Source organism: Carettochelys insculpta, chromosome 1 (genome assembly GCF_033958435.1).
Source record: "Carettochelys insculpta isolate YL-2023 chromosome 1, ASM3395843v1, whole genome shotgun sequence".
In the NCBI taxonomy this organism is placed as follows: Eukaryota; Metazoa; Chordata; order Testudines; family Carettochelyidae; genus Carettochelys; species Carettochelys insculpta.
In genome coordinates this window covers 54,345,599-54,358,686 of record NC_134137.1, presented here as the reverse complement: position 1 = coordinate 54,358,686, position 13,088 = coordinate 54,345,599, and the positions used below count along the sequence as shown (strand labels likewise).

At 48.8% G+C, this 13,088-nt stretch overlaps 1 protein-coding gene across 3 annotated transcripts in view; it reads right to left on the bottom strand.

Moving 5' to 3' along the window:
* Positions 1–7,538: 7,538 nt before the first annotated feature.
* The window catches only part of RFC3 (replication factor C subunit 3), a 29,719-nt gene continuing 24,169 nt past the window's right edge, over positions 7,539–13,088 (bottom strand). Inside the window, exon 9 of one of the 3 annotated variants that reach the window (XM_074986486.1) lies at positions 7,539–8,338. In XM_074986486.1, the coding sequence (XP_074842587.1) occupies positions 8,147–8,338 (192 nt within the window). In that variant the 3' untranslated portion in view covers positions 7,539–8,146. Of the gene's footprint in view, positions 8,339–12,127; positions 12,236–13,088 lie in introns of those variants that run through there. The other 2 variants (XM_074986497.1, XM_074986492.1) reach the window with 2 other exon arrangements.

The following is a 13,088-nucleotide window of genomic DNA, read 5'->3' as shown; positions in this document are numbered from 1 at the left end:
GAAGCCCTGCATTAGCACCACTAGTAATTAGCATATTGTTTTCATCATGTTCTATTTGTCCCTGGAGTAGAGAACAGTTGAAATGTTCATTTTCACACTTATCTACTCTGCTGGATTAATCTAATTCAGCAGTGACAGCAGTGATAAAATGATGGTTCAGCCTCTACTGCAGCCATCTTACAAGAAATGAAACACTTTGCACTATGACAAATTGCCTGTGCTGTAAATTGGCAAAAATATTTCCACCTTCTAAAGGTATCTGCAGCAAAAAATAATTGAAATAAAATAGCCGTGGGAAGGGGTTCTAAAAGACCGCCCCCTTCATTAGCCAGGTACTTTTTCTACCTCTTCCCTCTCTTATACAAAATGATTGACGGATTAACAGCATGCAGAAAGCTAATCGAAGTAAGGAAAGCAGATCAAAGTGAAGACTAATTGTACAAATGTGATTCATACCACTTCTGCAGGCTTCTAAAACGGGCTTGTACAGATATTAGCTAGTTGATTCTCCCCAAACACCAGTTGTTAGAGAAGGATCAGAACTTGAGCACGGGATCCAAAAAAACCCAGAACATTAGGTACATTTAGACCTTACTCAATCCAAAATTCAGTAGTCAGATTCATTTCTATTTCAAAAGAGTAGCATGAAAACACTAGAAATAATTATTCATCAGGTGTTTTATTTTTAATAGTTCACATTAAGACAATTGTTATCTTACTAAAAATCTCAAAGGACAGTCTAAGCCACTGCAGTGAAATTAGCATAGATTGGATGATTTTGGACCATTATTTAGGTTACCGTAATGTGCAGTTTTATTCAGTTACGTAAATCGGTGTCGCTACTTTGATTTCCATGGAGCCATGTGGAGTTACACTGCCTGTGGGTCTGGCATATCTTTTGCTTTTTTTCAAAATCAGGCCTTGTAGGTAGTCTGTTGTGTCCAACAATGACATCTTGAGCTGGCACAGGCTCATTCGTTGTGGATTCGCATGTGGCTGAGGAGTCCAAGCTTTGAACGGCATAGGCATTCACAGTGGGGGCAAGGGAATTGTCCTGGCTCTGTTGGTGTGGCTGCTGCTGTTGGTTTCTTCCTCTCATGAGCATCAATGAGGCGTACGTGTTGCTGCTCTTCAAAGTTGTCATAAGTGTGTCGTACGAGAGCGCGCCAGCCTGTTCGGTCTTTTGCATGCTGCTCTAGCTAATCTGGTTTTAAACCAGCATGAGCAATGTTGGTCTTCACGCAGTCTTTATACCTCTTGCGAGGCCTACCTTGATTCCTTTTGCCCTGGTAGAGTTCGCCACAGAGGAGTTGCTTAGGGATTCTTGACTCCTCCATTCGTATGACGTGCTCTGTCCAGTGAAGCTGGGCTTTCAGAATCATGGCTTTGATACTCATGGTTCCTGCTCTGCCCAGGACTTCCAGATTTGTAACTCTGTCCTGCCACCAAATGTGCAGTATTGACCTCAGGCTGTGTGTGTGGAAGTGCTCCAGTAGTTTTATATGTTTTCTGTACAAGGTCCAGGGTTCACAGCTATACAGGAGACTGGTCAGGACTACAGACTTGTACACTTTCAGTTTAGTGGACTGCCGGATATTGTGCTGATTCAACACTTGTGCTCTCAGATGTCCTAGTGCCCGGCTGGCCTGGCAGATTCTGACATTGATTTCTTTGTCAAGGGAGCCATCATTGGCTATCACACTGCCAAGATACTTGAATTCCTCTACTGTTTTTAACTCTGTTCCTTCAATAAAGATTGAAGCAGGGAGAACAGCAGAACCTTGAGCAGGCTGAAACAGTACCTCGGTCTTTCCTAGGCTGATGGTCAAATCAAAGAGGTGAGTGGCATCAGCAGACTTGTTGACAATGAGCTGGAGATCAGATTCCTTGTGTGCCATAAGTGCACAGTCGTCAGCAAAAAGGGCTACAAGGATGAGCCTCTCAAGCGTCTTGATTTTAGCATTCAGACGATGAAGGTCAAAAAGTGAGCCATGGTCCAGGTCCCTAGATGCATGGCTAAGGACACACATGAAAAAGAGGTTGAATAACACTGGGGCCAGCACGCACCCTTGCTTCACACCATTGGATATGTCAAATGGATCGGAGGACTCACCATTTCAAAGAACAAAGCCAGTCATGTTATCGTGGAACAGGCGAATGAGGTTAATGAATCTTCTCGGACTGCCAAGTTTTGACAGGATAATCCACAGGGTTTCTCTGTTGACAGTGTCAAATGCCTTGGTCAGGTCTATAAAGACCATGTACAGATCCAAGTTCTGCTCTATGAACTTTTCCTGGACCTGATGAACAGCAAAGATCATGTCAATGGTGCTACAGCCTGGGCGAAAACGACACTGTGCCTCTGGTAGGTTCTCATCTGAGATGCTGGTGATCAGATGGTTGAGGATGACTTGAGCCAAGATCTTCCCAGCAGTACAGAGAAGGGAGATGCTCCAGTAATTTCCACAGTCAGCTTTGTTGCCCTTGTTCTTGAAGAGCGAGATGATTGTGGCATCTTTAAAGTCTTTGGGCAGGTCTTCTTCTTCCCAGATGCTGATCAAGATGTTGCAAAAGTCTTCAAGTGACACTGGTCCTGCAGCTTTGAAAATTTCAGCAGGGATACCATCCATCCCAGGGGCTTTGCCAGAGCTGGTCTGGCTGATTGCCTTTTTGACCTCATCCGTTGTAGGGGGCAGGTCAAGACTGTTTATTGTGGGTTTCTGAGGGATCTGGTCTAGGGCCACAGGGCTGACAATGGAGGGTCTGTTGAGAAGGTTGCTGAAGTGCTCTCTCCGCCTATTGTTGATGCTGTTCTTCTCCCTCAGAAGGGTCATGCCATCTGCAGACAGGAGAGGTGTAGCACTTGGCTTTGAAGGTCCATATATAGCTTGGATAGCACTGAAGAACATCCTGGAGTTCTTGGTATCAGCGTAGTATTGGACTTCATCAGCTTTACTCTCCCACCAGTCATCCCACATTTTGCGAAGTGCCGTTTGTGCCTGGCTCTGAAGGTGTTTGAAATGATCACGTTAACCTACATAGTTTCTTCTTCGAGTGCTTGCCCATGCTGGCTCCGCTCTAGGTGTGCATGCACTCCCATGCCTGGAATAAGAGGATTGGTGCAAATGCTGGGAGGCTGGTTGAATAACAGGGAGTGTTCCCGGGGGAAGGGAACAGAGGTCTGTGCTGAGATGAGTAGCAGGAGGGTGATGGATGCCATCAGTATGGAGACTGGCACCTACCCTTAGGGGATCACTGTGGTACTAGAGACTAAGGGCAAGCTGTAGAGGATGTGGGCTGGAACGCTGCAGTGCTAAGGGGGTGTGGGCAGGATAGGTGATCACTAACAGGGATAAGCATGTCACAGTCTGTGCAGGGCTTTAAACCCCCGAGACCAGGGCATCCCCACTGGGACTCCAGCTTCTAACAGTGCTGAACCCTGCCTATTGTAAGGGTGCGTCTGCGCTACAAACTTACTTCAAAGTAAGGGGCTACTTCAAGTAGCCGGCAGAGCATCTACACACACGTTTCCTTACTTCAAAGTTGACTTCCAAGAGAGGAAACTTCGAAGTAACTACTCCATTCCCAGGAACTGAGTAGTAGCTCACTTCTAAGTTTAACTTCAAAGTTAAGTGTGTGCAGACGCTCTGCACTCCTTACTTCGAAGTAAGGAGTCCTCCAAGGAGGGCACCCCCCAACTCCCACAGAGGATGGAAACAGTCTGGCTAGCCCAGGCAGGGCTCTATGGTCCCTGCCAGCTGCTTAAAGGAAGCAGCTCCCTGGCAACCCCAGGCAGGAAGCTGAGAGTGTGCCACAAGCAGGGGGAGCACAAGCTCTGCCTTGGACTGACCCTGCATGAAGCCACTTGTCATCCTCTGCACCCCCTCCCCACCATGGCGGCACCGCAGGACCCTCCTGCCCCCCCCTCCCCCGAGGGCCCCGGAGGTGGGGGTCTGAGAGCTCACAGGGCCCGGGGAAAGGCTGTCCCAGGAGGGGATCCTCCTAGACTGAGGTGGAGCTGAAGGACCTTCTCACTGTATGGGAGGAGGAGGAGGTCCTTCAGCAAACAGGTGGCCACCAGCGCCATGCTGAGACCTTTGACCGGCTGGCCAGCGGCCTCACTGCCTGAGGATGCCCCAACCACACCAGCAGCAGCATCCGCATCAAGGTCAAGGAGCTCCACCAGACCTGTGCAAAGGCTGGTGACGCTGCCAGCCAGTCAGGAGCATGGCCTGTGCACTGCCCCCCACTACCAGGAGTTGCACAGGCTCCTGCGGACAAGGGAGGCAGCCACCCCGGAGCACCTTGTGGACTCTGCTGGTCTTCCTCCTGTGGACAGTGGCAAGGAGGCAGACTCCTCCAGCACCACCAGCTCCCCGCATGGGGACTGGCCCACCGAGACCGAGGGCGATGACAAGGGCTCCAGCAATGGGACCCTCATCATCGCCATTGCCTCTAGGACACCAAGCTGGGCATCACCGAGCCTCACCTCACCTGATCCTCGGGAGGTCCCAGCTGGTATATTTAGGACAAGTGGGACATTGCAAGGGATGGGGACAGGGCCCCCCCAGTCCAGCCCCACAGCCCACACACCCGAGGATGGGGGAGAGGGAGGGAGCATGGGCTGAGCCTCACCAAGCGGGAACCCACGGGCATCCAGGATCTCATGGGCCATCAAGCAGCAGGGGAGTGGGTCAGGGGGCAAGGGAGCAGGGGCTCTAGCCTCCCGAGGGTTGGGAGCCAGCACTCACGGGCCATCCCTGTCCCTTTCTGTCTCCACACGTCCCTCACCGGTCAGCCACCACCACGTGGCTGAGCGGGCTGCAGTCACAGGGGGCCAGGAGGCCGCCCCATCACCCCTTCCTGCATCCCCCTACAGCCGCAGCCAGGCCTCTCGGAGATGACGCTGAAGGGATGAGGAGGCAGCTGCCAGCCGGGCAGTTGTACAGGAGATGACCAGGGTGCACTGGGAACAGTGGGCGATGGAGCGGGCCATGTGGGTGAGGCTGACCAGCAGCATGGACACTGTGGCCCATGCCTTAGCTGCAGCCTTGCCCAGCATCTCATCCCCTCACCAGCCCTACCTGTACCTGCCCCTCCCACAGCCGCCCCTCCAGTACCTGCCCAATGTTTGGCACACCTGGCACCAGATGAGCACCTCGAGTTGACCCAGTGGCTCTGGCTGAGGCAGGAGCACTTGGCCCAGCCCCAGTGGCCCCTCCTGCACACCCTGCAGCGCCAGAGCCCACAGCACCCCCCTCCACCCCAGCCCTACCTCCCCATGGTCCCGGCCCCATCGCAGCCCCACATGCACACCCAAGGTTACCAGGTTCCATTCCATTTTGTGAAATACTTTATTTCCTACATTGAAGTGTGTTGTTCCTACCCTAACCCCGTGTCTCTGGTGCTTCGTGGGAAGTGCGGGGGGGGGGGGGAGTGTGAGGGGTGTGGGGGGTAGGGTGTTGTGTGGGGCAGTTTGTGGCTGTGGGTGGTCAGGGCAGGCCCTGCGTGAAGGCCTGGCACCAGGCATCCTGGACCCTGACTCCGACCCTCTGTGCCTCGCAACACAGGGCAGTGGGCAGCTGCTCGTAGCCAGCCCCTGGGTCCGTGGCCCAGCCCTGGATGAAGGGCTCCCAGCAGTTCTCCAGAAGGTTGTGGAGGGCACAGCAGGTGGCAATGACTGTGGGGACGTTTGTGAGGCTGACATTCAGCCTGGTGAGGAGGCTGCGAAACCCCCCCTTCAGCCTCCCGAACGCCTGCTCAACTGTGCCCTGGTGTGGTTGAGCCAACTGTTAAAGGTGTCCTGGGCTAGCATGGTGTGTCTGGTATGGGGCCGCATGAGCCACGGGTGCAGCAGGTATGCAGAGTCAACCACGATGCAGGGGGGCATCGTGATTTCCCCAAGCAGGAGCTCCCATCTGGGGGGCGGGACATACATGCCCTCCTGCATCCAGCGTCCCAGCTACGAATTCCGAAACACCAGGGCTTCATGGGGCCTGCCTGGCCACCCCACACACACATCCAGGAAACAGCCCCTCTTGTTAACCAGGGCCTGGAGTACCATTGAGTGGTACCCCTTCTTGTTTATGTAGGCATCCCCGCTGTGCTTTGGAGCCTGGATTGCAACATGCTTCCCATCCAGGGCTCTAAAACAACTGGGGAAGCCCAGGTCCATGAACTCAGCAAGGGCAGCGTCCAGATCCCCCAGCGTCACGACATGTCGCAGGAGCACTGTGTTGATGACTCGGGCAACCTGCAGCGGGGGGAGGAGACATCCATGAATGCCAGAGAGGGAGGCCCCCTGCCCCCCCCCACCAGGGGCCCCCTCCCCAGGGTGGGTCCATGGTGGGGGCTGGCCATACCTTACTCAGCACTGCTCCGACGGTGGTCTTGCTGATGCCAAATTGGTGGCCAGTGGCTCTGCGGCTGTCGAGGGTGGCCAGCTGCCATAGTGCGATGGCCACCCTCTTCTGCACTGGGAGCACTGGCCGCAAGCAGGTGTCTCGGTGCTGGAGGACTGGGGCAAGGCAGTGGCAGAGGTCCTCAAATATCTGCCAGGTCGTTCTGAAATTCCTCAGCCACCGCTCATCATCCTAGCCCTCCAGCACCAGCCAGTCCCACCATTCGGTGCTGGTGGTGCAGGCCCACTGGCACTGGCTTGGGGGAAATGGGGGATGGACAGCATGGTCATGGCCAGGGCCTCTAGGCTGGGACCCAGGTAGGCAACCGGCCCGGGCTGCTGGTATAGCATGGCAAGCAAGCACCATAGACAGCAGGCTGACCAGGGTTGAGAGGGCATCGTCCTCTGGGAGGGAGAGAGCTGGTATGGTCCCCTTTGCACATTGTCTGCTGCTGTTTGCAGCCTGTCAGCCTTGAGCACGTGCAGGTTGTGGGTGTTGGGAGGGGTCCTTTATGGGGTCGGCTGGCTGTGAGCCCAGAAGGCCTTGTTGGCGATACAACCCCATGCCTGCATCATTTCCAGACCTCTTACTTTGAAGTAGGGACTACTTGGGTGTAGATGTTTAACTTCAAAGTCAGGGCCAGCCTACTTCGAAGTAAGAGGGGGTGCATTTTGTGTGTGGACACACTACTTTGAAGTTATACTTCGAAGTAAGCAACTTTGAAGTTACTTTGTAGTGTAGACACAGCCTAAATGAACTATTTATAATGCTGTAGGGCTGGAAGTCAGAGATGAACCTGCTAGCCCTTGCTGTACAAAGGCACTCTACCACCACATGTGGTAAAATGACCCTGAGTGCGTAGAGGACGACCAGCACTCAAGGGAGCACCACAGCTGGCCCTCTGAATACCGCTAAAGCAAAAATATCCAACCACCACACTTATGGGTGCAGGCACACTAGAATGAAATGGACTTGAGCAACACATTTTAAAGAACACCAGTTACAAAAGAAGGTGGATGACTGTTTTTTATGTGACTCTAAAGGGATAAGAAAGTGTAATTTAATACCCTCCTTAGTCACTTCCATTCTGCTAGTTTATTTGGACAGATGTTCAGTGACTGTAATGGAAGAGTTGCAGTGTGTAATGTGTTTCCTTTAGGAACAGCAGCTACTTTACCAATAGATTTCATACATAGTATTTGAAAGTTAAACCAAAAGCAACAAGAAGGTAAAACCTGTACATATTGTGCCCTTGCATATGGCTGTATAGAATCAGAATATCCAAGTAGAAATAGCCAAGCAGCTGTTTTGTACAGGATATTCACAGCATTTTTATACCTTGAAGGATCTGAAACTCATATACAATCTACATAGGACTCCTGTCTTTAAAAAGCAAATACAGAGGACACAGGAATTATATACCAGACAAATGGAGCACAGGCTGAACACTGCTGAGGTTAGAATACAATGTCAGATATCCCCAAAATGTATAACTATCCTTCTGGAAAGCTTATTTGCTCTCTTATTAGCTAAGGATGACCAGTCAGCCTTGAAGACGATGTTCAGAATAAAGAAATTTCTGCTCTTATTTGGCTATTATTACCAAATGCAATGATCATAACATAGTAAGAATTTATTTGACTTTGACCTATAACTTGTACAACTTAAGTCACAGAGAAGCAGACTATATTATTAGCAGAACTGTCAATGTTGTAACACACATTTTTTATAAGTTCAGTGGTATCTTAGAACATCATGTCTTCCAGTCCATCCTCCATGAACTTCTTATAAAGTGCCATAAACTTTGCCACAAATGCTTCCAGATGATAAATGGCTTTGCTGCCCAGTTGCAGTCGGTGCTCATAGAAGGCTGCCATGTGTGCAACCTCTCCTTTCAGTTGTCCATCACAGTTATTTAGAAGTTCCGACAAAAGGCCCTAAAAGAGGAATATTGCAGGTTTAAAAGGATGAAATATTTCAAAAGTAGGATAGCACAGCGGCTACTATTATTAGGTATAGTGCACTCATTGGTAGTATACAGAGTGTATGCATAGGTCTTGGGAAGTTATGTTAACTGGATGCATTATGCTTTTCCCAAAATTTCTGTTCATGCAGGTCAAGCATCCCACAACACTTTGCAAAGCTGAAGTCCATTGTGACACTGCAAAATAGGACACCTATAAAATACAAGATATATTAGTGCTCTGCCTTCAATGCAAGTTCATGAAGTGCAGCAATGGGCAAACAAGAAGAATTACGGCCACATGAGTGGCCCTCCATCCCAGTGGGGCACAGTGGCCCACAGTCCACTGGGGTTCCACTTGCAGCCTGCGGACTCCCATCTGTCCCCTGCCGCCATACGCCTCTCACATACTGGGGCACCGGAGTCCCACACTTCCTATTTCGCTCTCTTCCTCCCAGCACTTTCAGAGTGCCACAAATTACCTGATTTGCACTCCACCCCACTCCTGCCCCTCCTTCCCAGAACTTGAGCAGCCACGAACAACTGCTGATTGGCAGCATTCCAGCTCTGGGACGGCGTGGCAAGAGCAGGGACAGAGTGTGAATCAGCCAATTTGCGGTGCTTTGAAAGTGCAGGGAAGGATGGGGAAGAGCAGGAAGTGCAGGAGTCCAGTAACTCAGTGCACAAGGGGGAGGGGGACGATAAGGGATCCATCCAAAGACTGCAGCTGGAGCCTGAGCAGGCTGCATGTGTTCCACAAGTGACGAAATGCCTTCATTCCTGTTTGTATCTAAAATGTAATAGCTATTAAAAAAAAAGAGAGAGGTAACCAGGGTATCAGAAAAAAGTTTAATCTTATGGATGGAATCTGATGATTGTGGCCCCAACAAATTCACTGCCATGAAAAACGACACGAACCTTGAAACCAGATCTCCCATGTGAAATCTGGTTTTGTGTGTGAAATTTACCTAGTCTAGGGCAGGGCTGGGGTCTCTTACTGTTCACCAGTCTCCAACTGCTAGTCCTAGCTGGGCTGGGGAGGGACTGGATTTCCTCTTCCTGTTCAGGGGCTGCTCCCAAGCTCAGGTGTGATCCATCTCCAGGAATGTTCCACAACTGCTGGCTGGGAGCTCAGCTCAGAAGGCAGCATTGCCATCAGCAGCTGTGCAGAAGTACAGGTGGCAATACTGCAACCCTCTTACAATAACCTTGGAACACCCCTACTGCCTCTTTTTCCATTTGGATCTGCACGGATACAACACTGTGAAAGTCAAGACTTAAAATACCTGAAAGCGTGGAATCAGGCTTTTTAAAATCCCATAAACTGACAAACGGCCCATGGATTTGGCAGTGCCTCACAGATGATAGAGATGGTTTTAGCTTGTGAACAGCCACATAACCAGGTAATGTGAAGGTGTATTTTGTGTACGTCTTCCTCATAAAATGAAATGAACACGCTGTTGCACGCATATGCATCTATGCTTTTCTAAAACGTTGCAAAAACCTATTTCTCAGCAAGACTGGGCGTGTATTAACTAATTCTTTCTAGTTTCCACACTGTTTTAAGTCAAATTATCAGAACTTGGTTATTTGACTCTGAATATTTTTAATATCAAACCACAGTTGTAACCACAATTAATTGGCTATACTATTAATCAACACTGTCATTACCCTAGAAATAGCCGAGCACAGATCATCATCAATTCATTCAGGGATCCAGCAGAGTGGTGTTCAAGAACTATCACATCATCTATCCAACCACCTTTGAACTTGTGGAACACTGTTTTATCAGAAACCTCTCTGAGAATGAATTCTTCATTCTGCACCATCAGGTGGCAATGGCGCAACTGAACAACTTCTGTCTCACTAAGTACTACAGATTCACAAACTGACTGTGCACCACCCTTCCTGATGTCACTGGGAACTTCAAATAAGCAGATAGCCTTGAAGAGTCTTCATGTGAGAAGGGAAGCACACTCTCAATGGCATTCATTAGGAATGCATGTAAATGAGCTCATCCCAGTAGTATGATTTATTTTAACACACACACACACACACACAAAAGAGATTGGTGCAATATAATTCTACAGAAATGGTAAAGTTCTTGATATTAAAATGTTTTCTATTTGAGAAGGGGATAAAACTATTTCAGAAACAACTCTAATGCAATAAAAGGTGTAAGAGACCAGGTGTGTTAGCACCAATTTAGCTACAACTACGCTGCATATGAAAAGTATAAAGTTAGCCAAGTGTTTAAGGACACTTTGCCAAATTTGAGTGTTTTCAAAACTATAAATTGGGCATTAGTAACAGGTATTTGAATTTATCTTTAAGATAGGGAGCATTTGTACAGCAAGACAATGCAAGCTGTCAGTGGGATCAGTTCATGGTGGGGCAAAATGGACAGGAAAAGCAATACTGAATGAGTATCTCAGAAACATGTTAGCTGACATACCAAGGACTTTATGTTAATTTAATAAGAGCTGTGTTTTGTCAATGTAGGTAGAGGTTAATGCCATTACATTTTCTCAATGTTATCTTTAATCTCAGCTCTCCCCTCATTTCTTCCTGTATCCTTTCATATTGCCAACAATCCACACCTCCTGCCTGGTTGCCCCACTTGGCTCTCTCCCCCATGGCAACTTGCATGCTTGAACCACAGCCCCTCCCTTAAAATACCACACTTCCTTCACCAGGCTTTCCAATACCATTGAATCCTACAAAAAAGCACTCGCTCTTTGGAAGCAGGGACCATGTTTTCCACTGTTTACTCAGCTCTAAGCATGTTGTTGGCTCTTAAAGAATGATCTTGTTTTAATAACATTTTACCTCCCTCTTTCCCAAAAAATAATGCCCTGGCCTCCCTCTTCTGTATTTCACCTATGCTATTTAGGCAACTATCTATGTACCTTACAGGCCAGGACACTATTCTCCAAGTGTTTCCAATGCTGACCCTTCAATCTCTGTTGTGAACTGGTGGTTGCCACTTCTAAAGTGCTGTGGCAATATCACTGAATTATGGAGCTTCCCCAGTTACACTCCATAATCAACACCCTATCAGAAACCAACAATTCAAAAACCCCAGGGAGACCTTCTAGCATGCAGTTACCGGAAGAGGCCTGAATTTGTTGTGTGCAACTGAGCAAAATGTAGGTCTTTTTGTAAACTAAGGAGACGCTAAGCATTCTGAATTAGTCCAGCTTTAAACCTACATAACCAAGTATTGAGGACGGCGTAAATCAGTCAAACAAAGGCTTGGTCTACACTAGGAGATTAAGTCAAACTGAATGGTCTAAATTCGATTTTATAAACTACCTGTCTACACCCCAGCGCTCAATAGGTCAATTTTAAGGGGCTCCAATGCCTTCTTTTGTAATGCTGACTCCCCCCCCAAAGTAACTCGAGAAGTCGAATTTGCAAGGTCAAACGATACAAGTGGAGACGGCCACGTTATTGATTTTATTAGCATTTAAACTGTCCCACAATGCCCCTTGAGGTGTCATCTCTCCATCTCCATTGCTCTCCAGGTGAGCTGGAAGCGGTGGTCGTCAGCCCAGGAATTTTGATTAGATTTTCTTTCCTCTCTGGCCAGTCTGGTTAGCAGACACAGACCTGTGGATCACATCTCTGCAGCACACCTAGGACAGCTTGTAGCCATAACTTCCCAGGATCACAAAAGGACCCCAGCATGGAGCCATCAGAAGACCTTGGACCTCATTTCAGTGTGGGTCAAAGAAGCTATTTTCATCCAGCTCAAATCCAGCAAAAGGAATGATGATATTTACGCAAAAATTTCATGAGGCATCAGTAAGAAAGTGTATAGCAGGGACACTCAGCAGTACCACGTTAAGATCAAGGAACTGAGGCAGATCTACCGGAAATGGAAGATAGCCAACGGTTGGTCTGGAGCGTCTCTCCAGAATTGCTGAAACTATGAGGAGCTTCACGCTATTCTGGGGACAGATACAACCTCTTTCCCCAAAAATCACATTGACTCCTGTGTGCCGGGGGAGGATAATGAAGCGCATCCTGATGTGGAAAGGGTGGATGACAGTGAAGTCCATTACATTGTAGAATTAGATCCTGAAAGTCAGGAGCTGTTTATCAAGCTGGAGGCCATGGCTCCCGTCCCCTGAACTCAGAAGGCAGCTTCAGAGGCCAGCCTGGATCCTAGAGAGAGCACTTCTGGTAAGTGCACCTTTTTTCTACTGATAACAGTATGTTGCAATCGTGGGGTGAAAGGTCTACGCCCCTTTTCCTTAGAACAGCTTATTAATATGTCTGGAGATTGAGCGCTGATCCCTTTTGGACACCTCACTGAAGGTCACAGATAGGCACTTTTGGATTCTCCTCACAAGGTTTTTGGGGAGACCTGACTTGTTCCTGCTTCCAAGGTAAGACACCTTACTATGTCAAGCCAAATGATATGGAAGCACGGGCCCGTAGAGTATTCTTTCAAATTTTCCAAAATGGTACCCAGACAAAATGAGCAATCTCTCCTTATCCCTTTCTGTTAGTGTAATGTGACTGGTGTTTCATTTGGCAAACATACAGGAAGTTTTGTGAGTCACTAATGATTTTTTGCCTGTGACCTACCCACTGCAGGGCAGAACTCATGCATCTCTTGGAGCAGCTGCTTTAAAATCCAGGCGCTGCTTGTAAGCAGCAACCACTCCAGACAGCCACCCGCTCCTGGACCAGCCAGCAATTATACACTTGTCAGA